We start from the raw sequence: 21709 nt of genomic DNA, 5'->3' as shown, positions 1-21709 counted from the left end.
CGCACCTAGCATTTTTAGGCCGTAGACTTGCAATCTCACCAACCGATAATTTCTCTGGGAGAGGGAAACCGATTCAGTGGTTTCTCGGATCTGCACTTTTAGATGGTGGTTATCTAGCCCACCAATCTGTTTGCCTCAGCTTGCAGGGCAGAGCGGCATTGTAGGGCCAAGTCGGCCAAAAAGCAAGCAGACGGAGAGCGCCACTATCACACATAACCAATTGATATTCCCGACGGCCATGGATAATAATGGGAGGCGTGCTGGGATGGTGCCACCGCCAATGCCACCACAGTCGGTAGGCACTGCCGTGAAGCCGAAGACGTCCGCCGGGGTGGGGGGACGACGAGGAGGAGGTGCAGCAACATCATCATCATCATCGGTGGTATCGCCCACCAAGGCGGCCCCAGCCTCAATTTGGGGCCGCGTTCGACCCCTGGAACTCGTCCTCGTCCGGCCACCAGCGCGCCGAGAACCGCTTGGGCGCCAGCACTGGCTGGCGCGACTCCCGCAACGCGAAGCTGCACACGCAGTTCCGCGGCGATGCGCAGCGCGTGTCCGATGCCGTCGGCGCCGGGGCCAGGGACTGGGACCCCAAGCTCCAGGCCGTCGTGCCCCCGGAGCTGCGGGCCAGGGCGCGCTGCTCGGTCGCGGACATGTTGGCGAAGCCCGGGACCATGCAGAGGAGTCTATCGTCGTTGTCGTCTACGTCATCGCCATCCACATCTCCTAGGTTAGGGGTCGCTGCTACTGGTACCGCGAAGAAAGCTGTCACTACGACAGAAGCAGAGTCGAGCTCGGCGGAGCATGCTCGACGAACCGACGAGGCGAACAAGGAAGTACCTCCGGACCAGCAAGATCAGGGGCCGGGACGGCTCTTCGCCGGGGTCGTGGTTTACGTGAACGGGAGCACCCACCCGAATATTTCGGATCACAAGCTGAAGCATGTCCTGGCGGAGCATGGCGGTCGCCTGTCATCACACCTTGGCCGCAGGCAAGTCACGCATGTCATTTTGGGGCGCCCTGCGGGCGGTGGTGGTGCTGGTGGTGGACTGGCCGGCACGAAGCTACAGAAGGAGATACAGAAGGTACGGGGTGCCGCAGTAAAGTTTGTCGGTGTCGAGTGGTGCGTACCTACCCATACCTGTCCATCACACTCCGTTTGACTTCCTCCTTTCTTTCTTCTCCCTACTCAACTCCCTTGCCCAGCGGCTGATTTCCATCTAGGGTCTTGGAGAGCATCAGAGCTGGCAAGAGACTGCCAGAGGCGAGGTTCAGCAACGTCAAGGTTGCGTCGAAGGACCAGCAAAGCGTTTTCGGACTGTACTCGAAGCCAGCATCGCTGCCCGCTGCTACCGCTGCCCCTGCTGCTTCTGCTGCCGAATCCTGCATAGACAGCCCGGAAACATTGGGGGATGAACCGCCGCCCAGTGCGCAAAGAGACTGAACATGATTTACGACTGTACGATACACGAGATACATTCAGGGATATGGATGGACTTGATTGCTTTGCATTGAGATTCGCCGGGGTTGCATGTACTGGGTAGAAAGCCAGGTACTACGGTTGCATATACACAGGGTGTCTGTAGCTCGCGACTTGTGTCACCGAGCGGCGTTGAGGATCCGGCTATAGAGGCATACCATTAGATCGGTGTTTAATATACCGGTTATAGGGTCGATGGATACGCCCTGGGCCGAAAGGTGACCACGCAGCCTTTTGTTTTTACCACTGGAGAGATTGGATGTGGCCGGGAGTAGGCTACTGCAGCATAATCATCTCATTCCGACGTGCGTATGTATCCCCGAGGTAGAATTAGTTTGGTCGTTTTGGAAAGAAAACCAGAAAGCCTCATGAGTCGACCGGCAAGGAACATCGCTTGAGTTGTGGTTCAGGTCCTCTGTTCCTGTACAGCTACTTTATCGTCGCTGATGGTACTTCTTGCTCTGTAGACAGGGGGCCTTGAAGTATCAAGCTTTATTCCAACCACCTCCTCGAGGATAGGCAAACCCTCGATGAAGCAGAGGATATCGGCAAGCCCTTGCTCGATAATTGTTGAGATACTGCCAGGAGCAACTCCTGTGTGGCCGGTCAAATCATCCTGTCTAGTGGCTGATATGAGTTTGATTCGAGAGGCTCCAGCAACATAGACTGCTGCGTGCATATGCTTCTAGAAGCTTTATCTGTGCGCGTGTTCCTTGTGAGTCTGTGACGACAGCGGCAACGGAGCCAGCAGAGCCGCAACCACCCCCGGCGTGAAGCATGGAGCAGAGAATCCGGGGGAGCGCTTTCTGTGCTTTAGGTAAACAACCAAGGTTTTGTAATTGGTGTAAATAAAATCGCGGCCAATTAATAGAGCAAGTCAGTCAACGGAGAGTTTGGGGAACTCAGGGGGGCGCTTCGTTCCTTCCTGTGTCGCCCAGCTTTGGGGTTTGATCCTACATAATGAAAGAAACCTTGGAGGGATCGGAGGCTTTGGGTCTACAGTCTAAAGCGCTCACGCGCCAGCATCTGTTAAAGTATGCGCAGACATTACGCAGGTTGCGGGAAGTTTAAGAGGATGAAAGAACAGGGATGTAGAATGGAAGCATCCCCCCCCCCTTTTTCTTCCTCTACTCCCGCCCCCCTGATCGCCGCCATCCCAGAAAGCTAGCAACGGACGACCAGTAAAGAAAGGACACCGACTAGAACCAAAACTAACACCACCACCAGCGCCGCATCTGATGAGGCAAGATTTCATGACGTGTGTAGGCAGATCGGAAAAGGCGGCAACTTTTGTTGAGTTCTGTCAAGTTTTGACAGGAAGGATCAGTGCTCTCTTTTGGTTCGTCTTGCGCGCGCCGGCCCGATCCCTTCGTCCCTGACCCAGTTAGACTTCGCTCTACCTGCCTCTTTTTGGTTCCTCTGTTTTTTTTTTTTTTTTTTTCTAATTCTTCTTTGCCCACACTTTGCTTGACTGCTCCGCGCCATTGAGTTGTTTGTTGTCCGGCTTTCCTCGGCCGCCGGTCAGCTCAGCCTCCGTCCGGAGTGTTCAGCACTCCGCCCTCTTGTTTCTGACTCGACTGTCCAATGCTATTGTGGCGGTCACACGACGAACCTCAAAGCCTGCCCTGGGAGAAAGATCAAGAGAAACAATCCCCTGAGGCAGTGCTACCAGGGGATATATGCGTACACACCAGGCATAGCAAGAGAGAAAACTTTACTTAAACTAGATAATAAATAAATTGTGAAAGCGAGGGAATTCTGTTTTAGTCTCTTCCAGTATATCAACAGAACGAACACTGTACCTTGCCATGGAAGAGTCGCCGAGGTCGTTCAATACGTACGTCTGAGTATGGCACCTGGACCTGAAGGGCATCAAGGAAGTAAAAAGATGATAGCCATCCGATGTCTAGCCAAACCTTTACGCCTATGGCTGCCCATGCATTCAGATTGTACGAGCGGTGGTGCTTGTTCATATGCAGAGAAAGAGGCCTTCACCTGTTATGGCAATGGCCGACCCGATATGACCATTGCGTCGTGAAGGTGTAGCCCGAGATCAACCACGAACTACAGGAAATCATGTAGATAGCAAGAAAATATGGGTATCATTCGTAACGACTGCTCTGCCTCTAAACTGCCGGGCCTGGTTGCCACAACCTCTCCTCTCACAAGGAACCATTAGCCAAGCTACCTTCAAATGTGCTCTCCACAGTGCATTGAATCTGAGAACTCCCCGGACCATATAGCGCATGCTCGATGGCTTCTGCACCACTTTGAGCAACAGGGGCGCCGACTTGTCGGGCGCAACTGCCCAATTCTAGGTCTACCGGTATCATCATCCTCTTCAAGAACCCTTTCTTCCCCATCGCTTCGCTCTCCCATGCTGTCCTCCCCAGCTCGAGACCCGCTTTCAGCAGGTTTGGGCGCACCGTACTACTTCTCGTCCTCGTCTTCCTCGTCGCTTGTAGCTTCAATGTTGGCCTTCTTCGACTTCTTCAGCTTGTCGCTGTCGTTGGAGGGCTTTGTGGTTGACTTGGACGCAGCAGGCGCGCTCCTTGAGGAAGAAGGATCGGCAACAGTGTGTCCCTTGGCTGATAACTCGGCATTGACATCGGCCGTTGCCTTCATCAGATTATTCCATTGGTCGAGAGTAAGAGAGATGCCCTGTTTCCGATGCGTTAGTCCATTATGGATCGGTCGGACACGGGCAAGTAAGGAAGCACTGCTAGATGTATTGGATGCCATCGTACCTTTTTACCGGGCTTCATCTCGCCGGCAGCGTCGGTGTAGTACTCGCGGACGGAAACCAGGGGCTTGCCCTTGAACTCGGATATGACGACGCGACGGGTCGCAGTAAGCTGGGAGGGATCACGTTCAGATTAGCATCTCTTTTTTTGATTCAGATTAGATATTATTGCCAACATACAGGCCAGAACGAGTTGCCCTCGGCATCCTTGTCCGCTCCACCCTCGGCCTCATTCACATTCTTGCCCGTCTTGACCTTCTTAGTGGTCTTGGTAGGCTTTGCGACCTCGGGCTCGCTCTCGCTGTCGTCGTCACGCCGCGAGCGCTTGGCGGTCTTGTAGCCTGACATGGTCGGGGCGTGGCTGTGATGATAGTAGGGGGTTGTTTAGATGAACAAGGATACCATATGGGTGGTATTACTTTCTGCTGCCGTTGTTGATGTTTTTGTTATGGATTGCACGTGTTGTGTTGCGTTGTTGGATGGACACTGGAGCCGCAATTAATCAATGGTGGGGAGCTTGCGGAAAGAACGACAGGATGACGCGTGGGGATTTCGGAGCTTCAACGCGTCTTCTGGGGCTTCTCGGGTAGGACTGGGCAGACTGGGGGTGGCCGTTGCTTGGAAACAGGCGATTCTAGGCGTGCTTGGGTATGGGTCAATCGCTGTGTTGGGGCTCCTTTGCAGGCAGGTACCGAATTTCATTTCAGTCCAATTTGATGCATTGTCATGTAACAAGCAGCTGTTGTATGCGATAGTCTGCACCTGCAACAAGTGCATCGCATCCGCATCGCAGCATCCGATCAGGGGTCCATTTGCCCAACCAACTATGTATGTAACCAATCCTTCGTCGAATCAATCAATCCTCTGTGTCAAACAATTGCCTCCCAATCTACTCCTGCCACCTAGTCCCCCCTCCCCTCTCTTTAGTCAGTAGGCACGGGTAGATCAGATCCCCTCGCGGGGCGATGACGAGATCGTGAAACCAAAAGATGGGCTTTGCTGCATCGCTTCTCGACACGAGTTCGGGAAAGGGGTTTCAATAGGGGGAAACCACGTTTTACTGTCGGATCATCTCATCGGGGAATTGTGCCATGGGGTGGGGGATGAGGTGGCTTTTGCCATTTCAATGTTCGATCTCCTGTCCAACTTGCGAGCTCCCAAGGGCAAGGACAAGGAGAAGGAGAAGGACAAGGACAAGGAACGGCAGACGGACTCCTCCCCCTGGCTCCTGCTTCTCCCCTGTCTCTCCTGGCGGGACCTGGCCGCTTCCTAGCCTTCTTTCTGGCCCATGTAGCGACGCCCTGCCACGCCCTGCAACCACGCAACCACGCAAGCGCAACCACGCAACCCACAGGGTGACAGCGCCCAGAATGCTTGCCTCCCCCCTTGCCCAGTGTAATTATAGCCGCATTTCCTGATTGATTGCCGCGTAACTGGCGTAGCATTGGCCCATCTCTTGTGTCTTGGACCGTCGATTCGATTCCCATCCTGTCTTCGAAACACGCACAGAATCAAATCTCCGGACCTTACTTGTTGCTCAGACTTTCCTGTTCGGCTTCCCAGCGTTTTGGTTGTCTTCCTCTCGCTCTTCTTCATTTCTCCATCCTTTAAAGACGACCCAGCCTTCTTTCTGCGTCATTGCGGCGGCGACAACTACAACACCAATCCACGACCCGGGGTCATGTCCTATTGGCTAGGGAGAGCTTACGATGGGTGTCCCCGACGAGTTTTCCTCTACAAATGCGATGCCAAATAATGCGCAGCACAGAATGGACTCGACCGCATTACCTGCAGACGCAAATACGTTACCGAATGAAAAAGTGCATGCGATGAACGGTGCCTCGACCGAGACGACGAAGACTTCAAATCCGAACCCACCGGCGGCGCCGGATTCTGCCAAAAACGATGACGATGATATTATGAGCCGGATTTTTACCTTTCTCTCGACAGCAACACCCACAACGCTCGGAGGGGTCGCCACGGGACTTGCCGCAGCCACTTATCTGGTGCTTGGCCAAGTCGGCCTCGTCGTCATCGGCGCATTCTCTGGCATCGTGGTATTTGCTGCATGGGAAGCGAAGCACCCCGAAGTCTCACGGGCTGTCCGTGGGGAGAAGGGGTACGACATTTTAGATCGGCTGTGCGAGACCAGATCACAATTGGCGAAGGCGCAATCGGACCAAAATGACGACACCGACTTCCAGTCAGTGGTCCGGAGCTTCGATGACTTCGAGCCCGAGACTCGAGAGGCTCTGGAAGAGCTCGTAAACGCCGTCGTGCGCGATTACATCGATTACTGGTACAACCCTATCGTGCCAAGCGATAACTCGTTCCCTCTCTCTGTGCGGAAAGTGTTGACGTCGTTTGTCCTGTCTGTATCGAATCAGCTGAGCCGCAAAAGGCCAGCAGATGCGTTTGTCGATTTCCTGACGCACACTTGTTCCATCATCATAGTCTTCTTCTCCGAGATGACATCAGCCTATGCCTCGGTTTCTGCCGAACACAAGTCATCCGCCTCGGATACCATGTATAGCTATCTTGCATCCCACACCGAATCTCCACTGGCGAACTTGCTCAACACTCACCAACAGGCAGGGAAGCTCAAGATGGTCGCAGAAGACCTATTGAGCTTCTTGGACCGGCCAACATACGATTGCGACCCTGCTAGGATCTTCCTTCGGGAAATACTTGCGTCTGTAGTGCTCGAGGGAACACTTCAGACATGTTCAAAGGCAGAGTGGATCAACGGGTGGATTGTTTATCTCCTAGAGTCTGGCGATACTGATCTATCCCATGCCATCGACGAGGCCATGCAGGACCAGAAGGCTTTCTCGGACATAGACGGCAATTTTGGCAGTATCAGTCTCTCGAAAGGCAACAGAAATAGCTACGAAATGGACCGGCAACGCCGCAAGGAGGCAGTCCACCAGAAAAAGCTTTCGAGGGCAGACGAGGAGATGGAACGGGCCATGGAGGAGATGAAGAGGCTTAACGAGATGATTGCCCAAGCTGACAAGGCCAGAGACTCAACATCTTCAGAAAGAGAAAGGGAATCCGAGACGGTCGGTCGATTGAACGACGCTATCAAGGAAAATGCAAAGGAACTGGACCTCGACGTTGATCAGGACGTTATTGACTCCGCGAAGAGAGCAGTACAGCAACCATTGCCGAACCAGAGCAAATCCCCGAAGGAACCATCGACAGAGAAATCAATCAGCCGTGAAAGTCTTCCGCAGTCACCCACCACCCCAGGAACCGCAGATCTGTCGTCGGAAAATTCCTCCCCGTCTCAGAAACGTGCAGTTGAGGCCCACCGTCGCTTTACTAGCTTCGACCAGATAGTTCCACCAAGTCAAGATGACCCCGAGGAAGAGAGCACCAATGGGTTGCCGCCGCCCTTGACTCTTGTGAATGCCATCATTACTGTCCACGACGAACCTGGCACATCCAAACTACGAAACAAACCGACTTGGGAATATTTAGTGCAGATAGAGCCTGCTGCAGCACAGCATCCAGGCTGGATGACGATGAAAACGTATGCGCAATTCGAGGTTCTTCACGAGAGCATCCGGCGACTCGCCACTATCTCTGGCGCCAATGCTTTCCTTGAAGCACACGCAACGTTTCCTAGCTGGAAGATACATACTCGCTCATCCCTCCGTGGAGATGTAGAGCGATATATGCGTGCTGCCTGTGCCGAGAAGGCTTTGGCAGAGTCCGAGTCGATGAAAAAGTTTCTCGAAAAGGACCAAGAAATAAAACAAGGCCTAAACCGTGGTTTCTCCTTTGAATCGATGGGCAAAGGGATGCTTGGCGTGATACAGAATGCCCCCAAGGGCGCCTTCGACGGAGGGAAAGGAATCGTCGGGGGCGTGACCGGTGTTCTAGGGAACATTGGTATTGGTCAACGCAAGTCGCCGAACTCAACTCAAGCTGCTCGAGAGCCTCCGCCGGTCAAGACAAATGGGGTCAACCCTGCTATGCGTCCTCTGTCATTGTCCGCTCTTCCTAAAATGGAGGCGGTTTCCCCCATGAGGTCGCGCGACAGTCTGGACAGCCAGCGTTCAGCTGTTATCGCGACTCAGCCGGGTAAAATGCCGCCGATGGATAGGAGACCGAGCGCGGTAGCAGACACGGAACAGGAAGGCCTGCAGCCCGCGCGGGCTGAACGCTGGGAGCGAAAGTCACTGAGTGCTGCAAGTAGTGCAATGCATAGCCGGTCGTCCAGCACGGCAGCGTTGCGATCGCCTTCGGAAATGAGTCTCAGTAACATGAAGTTGCCGCCTCCGCCGGATCAGATTGCCGACGATTATGACTCTCCTAATGAGACGCGCCAGAGCAGCGACACACAATCGAGACTGAATGATGCCCCCTTGTCTCCTTTCACGGCCCTCTCGTCTCCTACAAGGTCGTTCAACTCTCAGCATCCCGAGAAGTCTTCCCAACCTAGCATCTCCGTGAAGCGTCCACGGAAGGAATTCTCGCCGCTTTCAGAGCAAGAAACGCGTGTGGCAGTAGAGCTGTTGTTCGCTGTCATCAACGAGCTGTATACTTTGTCTTCTGCCTGGAACATCCGCAGGACGTTGTTAACAGCTGCGAAATCCTTTCTGGTTCGCCCAGGGAATCCTTCACTAGTTTCGATCCAGGCTCTGCTCCAGGATAATGTCCTCGACGCAAACACATCTGACTCGGGCATTGCGGCTCATTTGAAGAAGATCCGGGAGAATTCTTTGCCGACAGAAGAAGAGCGCAAGGCCTGGCCCGCTGAGCTCACTACTGAGGAGAAAGAAGAACTTCGGGTAAAGGCACGAAAGCTGTTTATCCAGAGCAGCGTTCCTGCGGCTTTGATGGGCATCATGGGTCAATCGGCCACCAGCGAGGCACTGGGTCGGCTATTCGACTGCCTTCAGATCGAGGAGATCTCGCGTGGCCTCTTCTTCGGAATAATACTCCAAGCTGTGCGAGTTATCACACATTAAACAATTATAATTACGGTGTTATCAGGTCCTTGACCGATTGGAAGGTGCCAGAACTTTGCTCAGAGCATTCACATAGAACCGGTTTTCGGCGACAGCAAGCGGTTGATCTTCGCGGCTTTGCAGAATCAACATCCCAAAGAGCTTGGGGTGGCGAACGATTGTACGACTATCATCACTTACTTTGGGCAGGCCACAAATTACTACGACACAACAGCAGCATATGACGCAGAGATGAAAGCGCAAAGTATGGGATCAACGGTACGAAATCGCAGAAATGTACATACTTTATATAAACCATAATCATGAGACCGCCGCGAGTCGGCAAGATGTTCTTTTTACCCAAACGCCAGCACTTGAGGACCATCATCATAAATGCGCACCGGTTGTCGGGCAGCATTACAAGACTCTAGGGATGGATGTTCAGTTTGGAGAGGAGAAAACAGAATTGATTAGGCGTTGCACGCGCCTCTTGAACACTCGAAGGTAGGAGAATACAAAGTGGGAAAGAAATGAGGGCGCAAACCCGCTTTTCAACGGGAACGAAGCATTCATTGACGATAGTGCAGTACCGTTCGATGCCTGAATCTCCTGTCGAGACATGGTCGTATCACGCTCACGACAAGGTTTTGATTAATCGATACGTGACAATCACCCAAACAGCTTCATCTACAGAGACGACTACAACCAGTCTCGGCCTCAAGATACGACAATATCTATACAACGAAGGAGCGAACGAGCTTGGTATCGAAGTCATTAACTATGCCCAACCAGAGCCGCCACACCCGTCAGTAAACCCGCCAGCACCAAACGCGACCTTGTTATTCTTGAAGCAGCGGTTATTCACGAAGATGGGAGTGCGAAAGGTGGACTTCCACTCCATACCCTTGTCGTCGGGCTTGTCGAAATAGTCAAACTTCCATTTCGTAACGCCCTCACCCAGACACCCTTTTGCTTTGGGCAACAAACTGTCCTGTCCGTAATCGGAACCGCTCCAACCAGCGCCTATCAAAGGAATATCAGTATCCTGTTCGCCAGTGCCATGTTATCGGAATACGTTGCCACTTACCATAGATGGTGTAATCACTGTACACGAAATGGTAGCTGCCGTCGCAGCTTCCGTAAGTCTTCTTGATGGGAGGCCAGGGGCGGTTGTCCCGCTTGATGTTGACCGAGTACCTGTATTCGCCACGCTTCCACGTGCCGCCGAATTTCCAGTTCATGGGGTTCTCGGGGTCGTTGCCGTCGCACGAGTTGATGATGCGCTCCATGCTCTCGAGGCACTCGTCCTTGTTGAACTCGCTGGCGTGCTCGGTCGTCTCGACGACGAACTCGTGCTCGTCGGGCGTCCCCTCGTGGAACGGGCCGCTGTTCTTCCACGCCGTCTGCCCGTCGCCCGGCGCCTTGACCCCCTCGCAGTACTTCTTGTAGTTCTCGTTGAGGCGGTCCGACGAGGCGTACCCGCGGCGCCCTTCCTTCTGCCAGCACTTGAACTCGTCCGTGACGGTGCAGACCTGCGGGTCCAGGCCGAGCACCTCGGCGCGCAGGTCGATGGCCCGTGAGAGGGCGAACGAGGCGATGGCGTTGTGCCCGGCCTCGTTGGGGTGGAAGATGCGGCCGAAGTAGTCGGGCAGGAACCAGCCGACGTTGGGGAGGTAGGGGTAGGGGTCGCCGGGGCAGCCCGGCGCGGCGGGCGCCCGCGCGTCCAGGGCGTGCAGGGCCTCGGCGGCGGGGTTCGCCGAGTTCCAGAGCGAGGAGCGGTAGACGGCCCGGTCGACTCCGTTGGCGTCGAGATCCTTCTCGGGCAGGGGCGGCAGGGTCGCGCGGATAGCTTCGCGCTGCTCCTGGGTGGGTGGGACGGATGTGTCCCACTCGCCGACGACTTCGCCGTCAACGGTGCCGTCTACGTCTACGATGACTGTATCGTCTCCGTCGGCCGATCGCTTCTTCTTGAGCGGGAACCTCCAGAGGGACTTGCGAGTGTCTGGCTTGAAGAAGAGCAAATCCGGCTGCTTGTCGTCTGGATAGGTGCCTGAGGAGGAGGGGTCGCACATCTGGCCGCTGACGCCGTCGATGCCCCAGAGGTCCCAGTTGGCGAACCCGATCTTGTACTTGACCTCGTCCGCGACATTGTGCACCACATCGCGCAGTGCATCGTTCAGTGCGGTGGTCAGTTTGTTGAACTTCTTACGACGATCCACTGTCAACGGCAAGGGCCCGGGTTTGTCTTGGAGATAGCGATACCAGTAAAACGGGGCCCAGTCCTGCTTGGTAGCGCAGTCCTCGTTCTCCTCGTTGAAGAAGCGCGCGTAGCCGTTGTACACGACGACGCCATCCTTGGCCATCTTGCTATCAAGGGCCTTGAGAATCTGCTTGACGTTATCTTTCACGATACTGTCAAGGTTCTCCTGGGCCTTGTCGAGGATGGCATTGCAAGTAGCCTCGCCGTCATAGGCCAGGACGACGCAGCTCTTGATAATGTCAGAGAGGCACAGGTCGTTCCCGCCAGCTGTCAGCGTCAGGAGGTCGATATTGTCTTTCAGCGCGACGGCCTGGTCGTAGATTTTGCCCGTCTGGTCGCCGAAACAGGCGGGATATTGGAAGTCCTCTATCTCGGACCCGACGAACTCCTTCATGAGGACCGGGTACGACTGGTCGTACCGCGAGCACCACCAGGAGCCTAGGTCGAAGAGGCCGCCGAGTCTAGCACCGGAACCAACGCCGGCCGTGTAGCTGTCGCCGATGGCGGCGAAGCGCTGCACCCAGGTGAAGGCAGTTGGGTCCTCGATGGAGTCTCGCCTCCGGAGCTCCTGAGGGACCATGACAGATGGGAGATATGGGCTGGAGGCATTTCGAGGGATGACATGTGCCACAGCGAAGTCCACAGCCAACAGAAGTGGCGTGAAGCCACTGGCTGAAGAGGGCCGCATCGTGAAAAGAGGTTGGTGATGAGAAACTGAATGAGCGGGTGGTTGAGAGAGCGTAGTCCTCAACGAGGTGTAAGAGGAGCAGCCTTGATGCAGTGGCACATCGAGAAAAGACTGTTGCCCAACTGAGAACCCGACGAGCCCGGAGAGATTGAGAAGTAAGTAGGCAGGTTTGCCAGTCACTTGGCTGTGCGGCCGGGCGTCTTCAACCCAGGCACCCCATTTCGCGCTCACCTGGACATGCCATGCCTCGAACATCCCCTATCACTATTCACATCCCTATCGATCACACAGAGCCTAGCCGGATTAGATGACTATGGCCGAAGCTTGATGATGCTGACAATATGCTGACTTTCAGCTGCAAGTGTATAGCGGATGTCTGCAGTGGATTAATATCTTGGCGGCCGACAAGGTAGAATCGAGACGAGTATCGGTACATTGGACCCTGGTAGGATGGTGTTGACCCCTGCATGCATAAGCAGATGCTTACTTATCTATACCCCGGCAAAGACCCAGATACCCTTACCCTTTTCCATACTTCTGCACTTTGCCATTGGCCAGTTTGTATCCCGCATCACGGCCGCATCCACCCGTGAGCATCGCCTGATCGGTACTGATCAGCTGCAACTCCGCTATCATCGTGTGTTTTCAGATCAGTAACAAAATACAATGGATCAGGCTCTAGGTTTTTGCAGAGTGGCATCCATGCTATCTTCAGCCCAGCCGAATCTAGACGATCCTAAATATAGCATCTGGCAATCTCCCCGAGTCGGACCGCCGGCTGGCTATTCCTGCAAAGAGCAATTACCACGGTCTTACATGCATCGGTTCATCTGAAGAGTCAGCCTTAATGCACTTCACCGGAGATTAACCACAAGTATGCCACACAGCATCAACTTCAGGCCATCTGCTTATTCCTCGTTCGTCGACTCCTTATTCGGGCCTTTGCTCTGCCCTCCCTCCTCCTGCCCGTGGCGTGTCTTGAACAGTTCGAGCTGTCCGTTTCTCTCTTAGCAGAGCTCCTTTGCTTCTGATTGTTGGAACTTCCATCAAGCTCGTCTAAAGCCACTGCCTCAACAGCTACTTGGTTCTTGATACCTCAAGCCGACCATGCTGCCCTCTAGCAAAATGCTCAAGCTCAAGGGCCTCAAGGCCCCATCTACTGCACTCTTTTTTCTTCTGTTGCCCAATTTATTGCTCCAGTCTGTCTTTGCTCAGAAGGGGGAGAATGAAACGACGGTACGGACAAGCCAGCTGAGAGCCTTTGCAGTTGGGACGGGCATCCAAGCAGCAGAGGAACAGCCAGACTATATCTGTGACAAGTCAACACCATGCAAATTGGGATGCTGCGGTTCGATGTAAATCCCACCCCCTCATTTCTGACCGTACACATTACCACAGCGCAGCTGACCACTTCTCTAGAGATCCCACGACCGGCAAAGGCGTCTGTGGCATGGGCCCGAAGTTCTGCGGCGACGGCTGCATCTCGTCTTGCGGCGAGAAGTCCGAGTGCGACCCGGGCTGGGGCATGCAGTGGTCCAATGCGAGCACCTGCCCGCTGAACGTATGCTGCTCCGATTATGGATTCTGTGGCACGACCGAGCTCTTCTGCAACGGCAAGACGGTGGCGAGCCCGCAGTGCCCAGGCGGGAAGAGCGCAGACCAGAAACTCATCGGATACTACGAGGGCTGGAACTTGGCGAGACCTTGCGGCAGTAAGTTTGAATTTCTACCATGAGTTTCTACAAAATCTTCGCACTGATAGGGAAGCACGAACACTGACTGACACTTACTTCCCCAGCCATGAAACCGGAGGATATCCCTCTGGGATGGTACACGCATATCAACTTTGCCTTTGCGCTGGTGAATCCTACCACGTTCCGCATCGATCCCATGGACGCCAATACGGCATCGCTCTACAAGCGCGTTACAGCGCTGAAAGAGAAGCAGACCGATCTCAAGGTCTGGATCGCCATTGGCGGCTGGGCAATGAATGACCCGGGCCCATACCGAACTACATTTTCCGATTTGGCGGCAAGCGAATCGAAGCGTGAGCAGCCCCGAGACACTACCCCTAGTTTTTTTTTCCTCCCTTAGATCCAGCTGGCCAGTGTTTGGATATAGACTGACTCTCCACTGCGACAGAGGACGCCTTCTTCGAGTCACTTCTCACTTTCATGCAGCAGAACGGCTTTGACGGCGTAGACCTTGACTGGGAATACCCCGTAGCCGACGACCGCGGCGGCGTGCCGGCCGACTTTGACCATTACCCCAACTTCCTGAAGAGGTTGAGGGAGAGGCTGAATGCGTCTGGCAAAGAGTACGGGCTGTCCATCACTCTGCCCGCATCCTATTGGTACCTCCGCGGCTTCGATCTCCAGAAGATGGAGCAGCATCTCGACTGGTTCAACATCATGACATACGACATTCGTGAGTACCCTACCATCTATTGTTTCCCCGACTATCCATGCACAAAACCTTGCTGACATCCGCTCCATAGATGGCGTCTGGGACAGCACCGTCCACTCCCTCGGCCCGTACGCCTACGCGCACACGAACCTGACCGAGATCCAGCTCGGGCTCGAGCTGCTGTGGCGCAACAACATCAACCCGGGCCGGGTGGTCATGGGCCTGGGCTTCTACGGCCGCTCCTTCACCATGAAGGACCCGAGCTGCCTGGCCGCGGGCTGCGAGTTCAGCGACGGCGCGCACGGCGGCGAGTGCACCGGCACCCCGGGGGTGCTCTCGGCCGCCGAGATCGTCAAGATCATTGACAGCGGCGGCGCCACCGTCACCTTCGACGAGGCCGCGGCCGTCAAGATCGTCACGTGGGGCGGCGACCAGTGGGTCAGCTGGGACGACGCCGAGACGCTCAAGATCAAGCTCGACTATGCGAACCAGCGCTGCCTCGGAGGGTGAGTCCTTTTTTTCTCCTTTTCTTCATCATTCCATCCTCTGTTCCACTTCCCTAAATTGTGCGCCTCCTTTCTAACCGGTCTCGCAGTACCATGATCTGGGCAATCGACCTCGACGACGGCACGCTGCTCAATGCTCTGGGCGGCGTCTCGTCAAAGTCAAAGAAGCGCACTCTCAAGGACCTGCCAAATCCGATTCCGGACTTTGAGTCTCCTTGGCCAAATGATAAGAAGGATGAGCTGTAACGGAGAGTTTGCATATATCTTTTTGTAATTGATGTATCTGGAGGTACCGGTCCGTATTCTGAGAGATGAAAGAGTTTCAATAAATCCAATGATCAGTGAATGTACCTGTAAATTACCGGATGGACTGCGTAAGAGTTTCCCAGCGCGGGAACACATACGTAGGTAGATATCTACAATTGCACTTATTCTTGGTAACTCCAGTTTGCATTGGTTTATTTCCTCTCTCCTGGCGAATTACCAAGTCACACTTCATTGACATTCTCGATGAGGGACACGAGGATTGTAGTATGGTGGAAAGTGTATAGTCTAGTTTAGTACCCAACCACAACAAGAAATCATCCAACAGTCTTTGGTAGTATAGTGGTCAGTATGCGAGCTTGTCATTGGATTTCCAGTAACATTAACCGCTCGAGACCGGGGTTCAATTCCCCGCCAGAGAGGACTATCCATGTGCTTCACGATGTTTTTTTTGGTGTTGATCTCTCAACCTCTCGACACTCAATCGACCGGTCCGGGTTGGGTTCAGTTTTTACCGTTCAAAATGAGGCCGGTGTTTTAGAAAGGAGTGAATAAAGGTCATAGAAGTCAACAAAGAGGCACAAATCGCACCTCTGATCTCGCGAACACTGATTTATGTACTATTAGAAAATAGATGGATGGGTAGGTAGCCCGTCCCATACCCCTAGGGACGTTGGAGCAGCCCCCTAAACGTAAAACAATACAACAACCACCAAATACCCCAACGCTACACCCCCAAAGCGCCTACAGTGCTGTCTAGATACAGCTCAAGATACGCAGCCCGCATCGGGATCTTTACCCTTGACGGACTTGAACTTGTTGAAGAACTGGCTGCTCTTGCTGCTGAGCAGCTTCCCGATCGACTTCTTGGGCGCGTTGTACATCTTGCGCAGGCCCTCGACGTCGAGCGAGCTGGGCTTGGTCACGGGCTTGATGACCTCGCCGCCGGGCTTGGTGAGCAGGATGGCCTGGCCCGTCCCGTCGCCCGCGCCGCCGTTGCCGGCCGTGCTGGGGTAGATCATGATGGAGGTCCAGTCGGGTTCCTTCTTCTTGTCCCACTGCGCGCCCGTCAGCACGGGCAGGTAGTTGAGCCCCCCCGCGAACTCCCAGTCGGACGCGATCTTGCGCGACGTGCACAGCAGGCGCTTCTCCCTGGCCTTGTCGGCCACGGTCAGAATCGTGCTGGCGTCGATGCGGGCCTCGGCGGCGGCGTGGTCGGCCAGCCGCTCGCAGAAGAAGCTGCCCTCGCCGAAGAAGAAGGTCTCGCGGGCCTCGCCGCTCCAGCCGTCGGCCCACCAGTCCGGGTTCTGGTGCTCGTGGTGGAACCCCCACGAGTGGCCCATCTCGTGCGCGTAGTTGGCCACGATGTTGCGGTGGCCCATGGACAGCTCATCGCTGAGAACCATCCTGGGGCCCAGCTTGTCGAACGTGTTGCCCATGTTGCTAGGACTGAGGTTGGGGCCCATTCCGGGTGTCGTCGCCATGTTCTGAACCCCGACGCCGGCGTACTTGACAAGCAGGAAACTTCCCCGGTTGTTTCGGTCGCTGCACCACGCCCTGTCGTCCACGACGTCCCATTTGAACCAACCCTTGTTGTCGTCAACGCCCTTGTCTCTCCAGAGCCCGCGTGCTTCATCCAGAGGACCACGTAGGATCTGCTCGGCGGTTTTGCCGTTGTACGTCTGCTGGTCAAAGCAGACCTTGATGTTGCCTTGAGGCCACAGACGCAGCTCAACACCGTTTTCTTCGATGCCGAACCAGCGCTTGTGAATGGACTGGGAGCTGGCGTTGTGATAGTGATATTGGGCGTTGGGCAGTGAGTCGGGCCCGCTGGCACTGCGAGCCTTGATCACGTCGCTGCCGTTGCCGTAGACCTCAAAGGCAAGATCGCGAGCCTGAATGGCTTCATGATGGACGGTGCGCGCGTGCTTGATGTTGGACTCCCAAGCACGGCTTCCTGCGTTCACACCCGAGGCTCCGAGAGCCACGATGGCCAGGGCAGAAACTAGGGGGGCTAACATGTCTGCTGATGCAATGGACAGAATGAAAGAGAGAACCAGCGGGAGAATTCTGCGTATCGCAAGAGGGACAAGACGGGGTATCTGTTCCTGCTCCAGATGATGTACGTACGGCCGGCCTGCTGAGCAATCATTCGAGCCCCCCTCCTTCCAACCCAGATAACACAAGCAAGTGCAAGCACCCGTAAATAGAGTCACTGCCTTCACAACATCCCACCACGGATATTGCAGCTGGACGGTGGATTACACCGATGGTAGGCCCGTGACTCGCACCCCTGAAAGTCGGCCGCAGGACGGCCGCACTGGTTCCTTGCATGATGAACGTACCGGTACCTGACATGGATAACAGAACATGACAGCCTCGCGAAACGGGCATGGCGTGCTGCGAGCCGTAAGCTGCCAAGAAAACTAGGCCGGTCTCCAGGTCGGAGAAAACGCTGGATCCAGCCTGGTGGGGCGTTTCGTTTCTATACGACTTAATATAGTAATTCTTTTGGTGGGGTATCAATATTGGACAAGGGATCGTGACCCTTGGTCCTCTTCGACAGACAAGAACGATATCAGATATCAGATGATCAGGAATGAAGAGACCGGGCAGCTCTCACGTAATACAAAAGTGGAACAATATGCACTCTTGTAATTATGCCGGAAGAGAAGCCTGCTATGCTATGCGGGTGATGCACATGAACTTTGCTAGCGCTGAAAAGTTCTGTTGTCGTCGAGGCCATCTCAGCCTGGGAGTCGACTCCTTGGACTTTCCATCGCCCGTAGCTGTGGCCGTTGATATTGCGCTTTCTCTTCTGCTCGTCCAAGTCTCCCCCTCTCTTTCCGTGCTTGGTCGCCTCAACCCGTCTTCCAGAGTCTCTGAGCGACACCATACACAAACGAAAGATGTTGTCCCTAAAAGCTACCGTTGTGTTTGGGGCGTCATGGCTCTCTCAAAGCGTATGGGCTCAAGACTCGTCGCCATCAGGGCCGACGATGCCCAACATAGCCCCGAACTGCAACAAGTTCTGGACAGTTCTCAAGGACTCGGGCGACTCGTGCTGGTCGATCACGCAAAAGTTCGGCATCACTCTGGACCAGTTTTACACCTGGAACCCAGATGTGACGGACGACTGCGGTACCAACTTCTGGGTTGGCGAATCGTACTGCGTTGGTGTCGACCCCAACAAACCGACGACGAGGCCTTCCTCGTCGTCCACTGTTGCAAAAACGAGCACCAGCAGCACGGCATCAAGCAGCTCCGTCCGAACCAGCGTGCCGCCCAACACGGAGCCGTACACCACCAATTTCCCCATCACCAGCTGGTCCATCGCCCCGACTACAATCGAGTCGAGCTTTCCACCACAACGAACGCAGCCTGGACAACCTCCGAAATGCAACAACTGGTACCTTGTGAACCCAGCTGATACATGTGAAATGATTGTGTCCACCAACTCATGGCTGACACTCGAGAATCTGTAAGCTCCCCCCGATACGTGTTTCGTGTGTACGCATATGCATGGCTTCCTGGGTTTCTAACCTCCGAACAGTCATGCCTGGAACCCCACGCTCGATGCCGACTGCTCGGGATTGTATGCCGGCTGGTGGCTCTGCATCGGTGTCCCAACAACGTCAACAGAAGAGTTTGGCTGGACCACGACCGACGTACCGGCCAATGTGCCTACGTTCGCGGGCAACTACACCTTCACAACGCTCCCCGAAGTCGACTCCACCTTCATTGCCGAGCCCACACAGACAGGCATCGTCAGCGGGTGCCTGTCATACTACAAAGCCCAGGATGGCGACACCTGCCGTAGCATCGTAGACGGGCACTTTTTGACAGAGGAGGACTTCATGGCGATGAATCCGGCCCTGAATGGCAACTGTGATGGCATGTGGCTGAACTACTACTACTGTGTCGTCGGACCCAGCGGTATCACTGCCATGCCAGCCACTGCCACCTCACCGCCAGCCACGGTCCCGTCTGGCCAGAACCCCAAGTGCCAGCACTGGTACCAGCGTGATGGCGAGTCGTGCACAGACATCGTCGCCATGTTCGGCGCATTCTCCCTCTCCGATTTCCTCTCTTGGAACCCGAGTATCGGAGGCGTGTCGTGTAGTGGCATAACCGATGGTGCTTGGTACTGCGTGGGCATCCCCGGTACGCCGACGACGAGGACCACGCCGTTGTCGACTACGACCCAGCCGCTGACGCCCACCCAGAGTGGAATGGTGGCCGGGTGCACCAAGCTGTGGCTTGTCTCTTCGTCAGTATCCCCCTTTGCTGCCGGTATTTTGCAAAGATACTAACACGGTTCGACTTGTAGTGCCGATACGTGCAGCTCTATCATCTCGGCGAACGGCCTGAGCGACACCCTATTCTACCAGTGGAACCCGGCAGTCGGCTCAGGAACTTGCGACAACCTGACACCAAACCTGTACGTCTGTGTTGGGACCGGCGACTCCGCTTCACTGCCCCCGAGCACGACAGGAGCATCGACAACCAGATCCGCCACTTTGCCACCTCCGAGCACGACTACAAAGGCGCCGCCAACCAGCACCGCCGATCTGCCCATCGCAACCCCAACCCCAACCCAGGTAAGTGTATGAATAGATCTGCAGTTGACAAACACAACTAACCCTTTGGTAGGCGGGAATGGTATCAGGTTGTAGAAGATTCTACAAGGCGCAGTCGGGTGATGGCTGCTGGGCCATCGCCAATTCAGCGGGTATCAACCTCGAGTACGTAACCTTCAGTCCCCAAGCATTGACCATGCCTCAAGTGTGTATACTAACGAAGCCTGCAGCGACTTCTATGCCTGGAATGCGGACGTGGGGACAGACTGCGGTGGCCTGTGGCTCGACACATGGTACTGTATCGGCATCGCTGGGCCTGTGACAAGCATCTCGAGTGGGCCGCCGGTGCCGACATCATAATTTGTAACATGACTTGAGTGTACTGTTTCTGTTCTCCCGATAATCATCACAATTTACCATACTTCCGTTATCATCGGGTTCTCCATCTCCTGCTCGCCGTGAAGAATCCAGTAGCCTTCGATATTATTGCGTCTCTCGGCCGGCGGCTGCGTGGATGTGGCTGTGAGGTCAATGGTCCTCCACAGAGCTTCGAGCTCATTAGTCGCTTTTCTAGCCCATATGATGTCCTCGTTTTTCTCCATTTGCTTGCGTGTCATGTATAGTGTCGTAGGCAAGGAGATGCGGCACTCGCGGAGCTGGACGAGTTGCACCAAGACCATGGTGTCAATACAGCGCAGAATCGTTTCCGTTGCATCGTACAACTCTTGCCCGCACAAGTCAAGTATGGGCTTCCATGCCCACTTGGCATCTGTCAACGAGAGATGTAGATACTGCAGGTTGGGCAGCGCTCGGGGTATGTGCGAGAGCAGAACAAGGCGGTCGTTGACGTCCCTGAACCGATCCTCTTCCACACCAGTCGTCCATTCACGGTCGGCACCAGATGGGGAGAGGCACAAAGACCACAAGAGTTCAACGTCTCGAATCATGTGCAACCGGTCAGGCGTCAGAAGACGGGGCAGGTTGATGAGGATGCCCGCATGCGCGATGTGCAGCCGGTTTGTCGCGTACAATACATCGATGCCCTCGATGTACGCCTGTCTGCAGGCCAGGAGCCAGGGCAGGATACCGATGAAGCACTTGCTCGGCATGGTCCCCGGGTAGGACTCGCAATAGTGCACCGCTCCACCGGAGGCTCTGCGACAGGTGTCGTTCGCCGGGTCCTCGAAGCGCCAACAGCCTGGAGGTGGTAGATAGTAATTCCAGCTCGGAAAGGTGCGGTGGCACACGGAGCTCCACCACGTCCATTCGCGGGGCTGCTTGGAGTCGCGAAGGTCGTGTTGGAACAGTTGCACGTTGGCATGACGCGGGGGGCGCGAATTGATCCCGTGCTTGCCGCTGGCGCGGGTCTTCCGGAGCGGGTGCTCGAGGCGCACGTCGAGATGCAGCGTGCGGTCGCCGAAGGCCGCGACGAGAATGCGCCGTCGGATCTCGGGTGGCACGCGCTGGAAGAAGAGACTGTTTGCTGTTGCCGCAGGCGCGCATGGCGCTGCGGTGAGGGGCCGTGGGCGCTCATCCGGCAAACATGGCAGCGGCGGCGGCGATAGCGGTTCTCTGGAATGCTTCAGCTTCCGAAGCCGTTCACGAATGCGCTCCATGAGAGGTAGCAAGTCAGAGAGTCGGGCTTCTGTTTTTAGCGCTGATCGGGAGGCTTTAGTGCAGTGTTTTGTTGATGGATGAAATGGTTCAGGCCATCTCAGCTCTCGAAAAACGGACGCGGCCCCGATTTATAGCGCCTCGAGGTACCTGCAGCCAGGGCCAAAAACCAATGCTTCATTTGGACAGCCCGAACACAAACCCCTAAAA

General features: G+C 55.1%; 9 protein-coding genes across 9 annotated transcripts; 5 read left to right on the top strand and 4 right to left on the bottom strand.

Annotated features, from left to right (window-relative positions):
* Positions 1-248: 248 nt before the first annotated feature.
* On the top strand, positions 249-1444 carry PG986_007965 (uncharacterized protein; the record flags this gene model as incomplete). The annotated part of the gene is made up of 3 exons (XM_066844187.1): positions 249-295; positions 398-1123; positions 1225-1444. The coding sequence occupies 3 exons, from the start codon at positions 249-251 to the stop codon at positions 1442-1444; spliced, it is 993 nt and encodes a 330-aa protein (XP_066700299.1).
* Positions 1445-3910: 2466 nt separating this feature from the next.
* On the bottom strand, positions 3911-4571 carry PG986_007964 (PC4-domain-containing protein; the record flags this gene model as incomplete). The annotated part of the gene is made up of 3 exons (XM_066844186.1): positions 3911-4141; positions 4228-4335; positions 4404-4571. The coding sequence occupies 3 exons, from the start codon at positions 4569-4571 to the stop codon at positions 3911-3913; spliced, it is 507 nt and encodes a 168-aa protein (XP_066700298.1).
* Positions 4572-5049: 478 nt separating this feature from the next.
* Positions 5050-5496, top strand: PG986_007963 (uncharacterized protein; the record flags this gene model as incomplete). Its single annotated transcript, XM_066844185.1, has 2 exons — positions 5050-5055; positions 5158-5496. 2 exons carry the CDS (start codon positions 5050-5052, stop codon positions 5494-5496), a joined length of 345 nt encoding a protein of 114 aa, XP_066700297.1.
* Positions 5497-5932: 436 nt separating this feature from the next.
* On the top strand, positions 5933-9202 carry PG986_007962 (uncharacterized protein; the record flags this gene model as incomplete). The annotated part of the gene is made up of 1 exon (XM_066844184.1): positions 5933-9202. One exon carries the CDS (start codon positions 5933-5935, stop codon positions 9200-9202), a length of 3270 nt encoding a protein of 1089 aa, XP_066700296.1.
* Positions 9203-9959: 757 nt separating this feature from the next.
* PG986_007961 (uncharacterized protein) lies at positions 9960-12129 on the bottom strand (the record flags this gene model as incomplete). The annotated part of the gene is made up of 2 exons (XM_066844183.1): positions 9960-10204; positions 10269-12129. The coding sequence occupies 2 exons, from the start codon at positions 12127-12129 to the stop codon at positions 9960-9962; spliced, it is 2106 nt and encodes a 701-aa protein (XP_066700295.1).
* Positions 12130-13579: 1450 nt separating this feature from the next.
* PG986_007960 (glycoside hydrolase superfamily) lies at positions 13580-15287 on the top strand (the record flags this gene model as incomplete). The annotated part of the gene is made up of 5 exons (XM_066844182.1): positions 13580-13841; positions 13928-14176; positions 14272-14556; positions 14627-15041; positions 15131-15287. The coding sequence occupies 5 exons, from the start codon at positions 13580-13582 to the stop codon at positions 15285-15287; spliced, it is 1368 nt and encodes a 455-aa protein (XP_066700294.1).
* A 785-nt stretch (positions 15288-16072) lies between these two features.
* PG986_007959 (uncharacterized protein) lies at positions 16073-17326 on the bottom strand (the record flags this gene model as incomplete). The annotated part of the gene is made up of 1 exon (XM_066844181.1): positions 16073-17326. One exon carries the CDS (start codon positions 17324-17326, stop codon positions 16073-16075), a length of 1254 nt encoding a protein of 417 aa, XP_066700293.1.
* Positions 17327-18214: 888 nt separating this feature from the next.
* Positions 18215-20245, top strand: PG986_007958 (uncharacterized protein; the record flags this gene model as incomplete). Its single annotated transcript, XM_066844180.1, has 5 exons — positions 18215-18786; positions 18859-19575; positions 19636-19906; positions 19959-20050; positions 20116-20245. The coding sequence occupies 5 exons, from the start codon at positions 18215-18217 to the stop codon at positions 20243-20245; spliced, it is 1782 nt and encodes a 593-aa protein (XP_066700292.1).
* Positions 20246-20298: 53 nt separating this feature from the next.
* PG986_007957 (uncharacterized protein) lies at positions 20299-21501 on the bottom strand (the record flags this gene model as incomplete). Its single annotated transcript, XM_066844179.1, has 1 exon — positions 20299-21501. The coding sequence occupies one exon, from the start codon at positions 21499-21501 to the stop codon at positions 20299-20301; it is 1203 nt and encodes a 400-aa protein (XP_066700291.1).
* Positions 21502-21709: the final 208 nt, after the last annotated feature.

Source organism: Apiospora aurea, assembly GCF_038362705.1.
Source record: "Apiospora aurea strain CBS 24483 chromosome Unknown utg000005l_segment0_segment0, whole genome shotgun sequence".
Taxonomy (NCBI): domain Eukaryota; kingdom Fungi; phylum Ascomycota; class Sordariomycetes; order Amphisphaeriales; family Apiosporaceae; genus Apiospora; species Apiospora aurea.
This window is presented reverse-complemented; position numbering and strand designations above follow the sequence as displayed.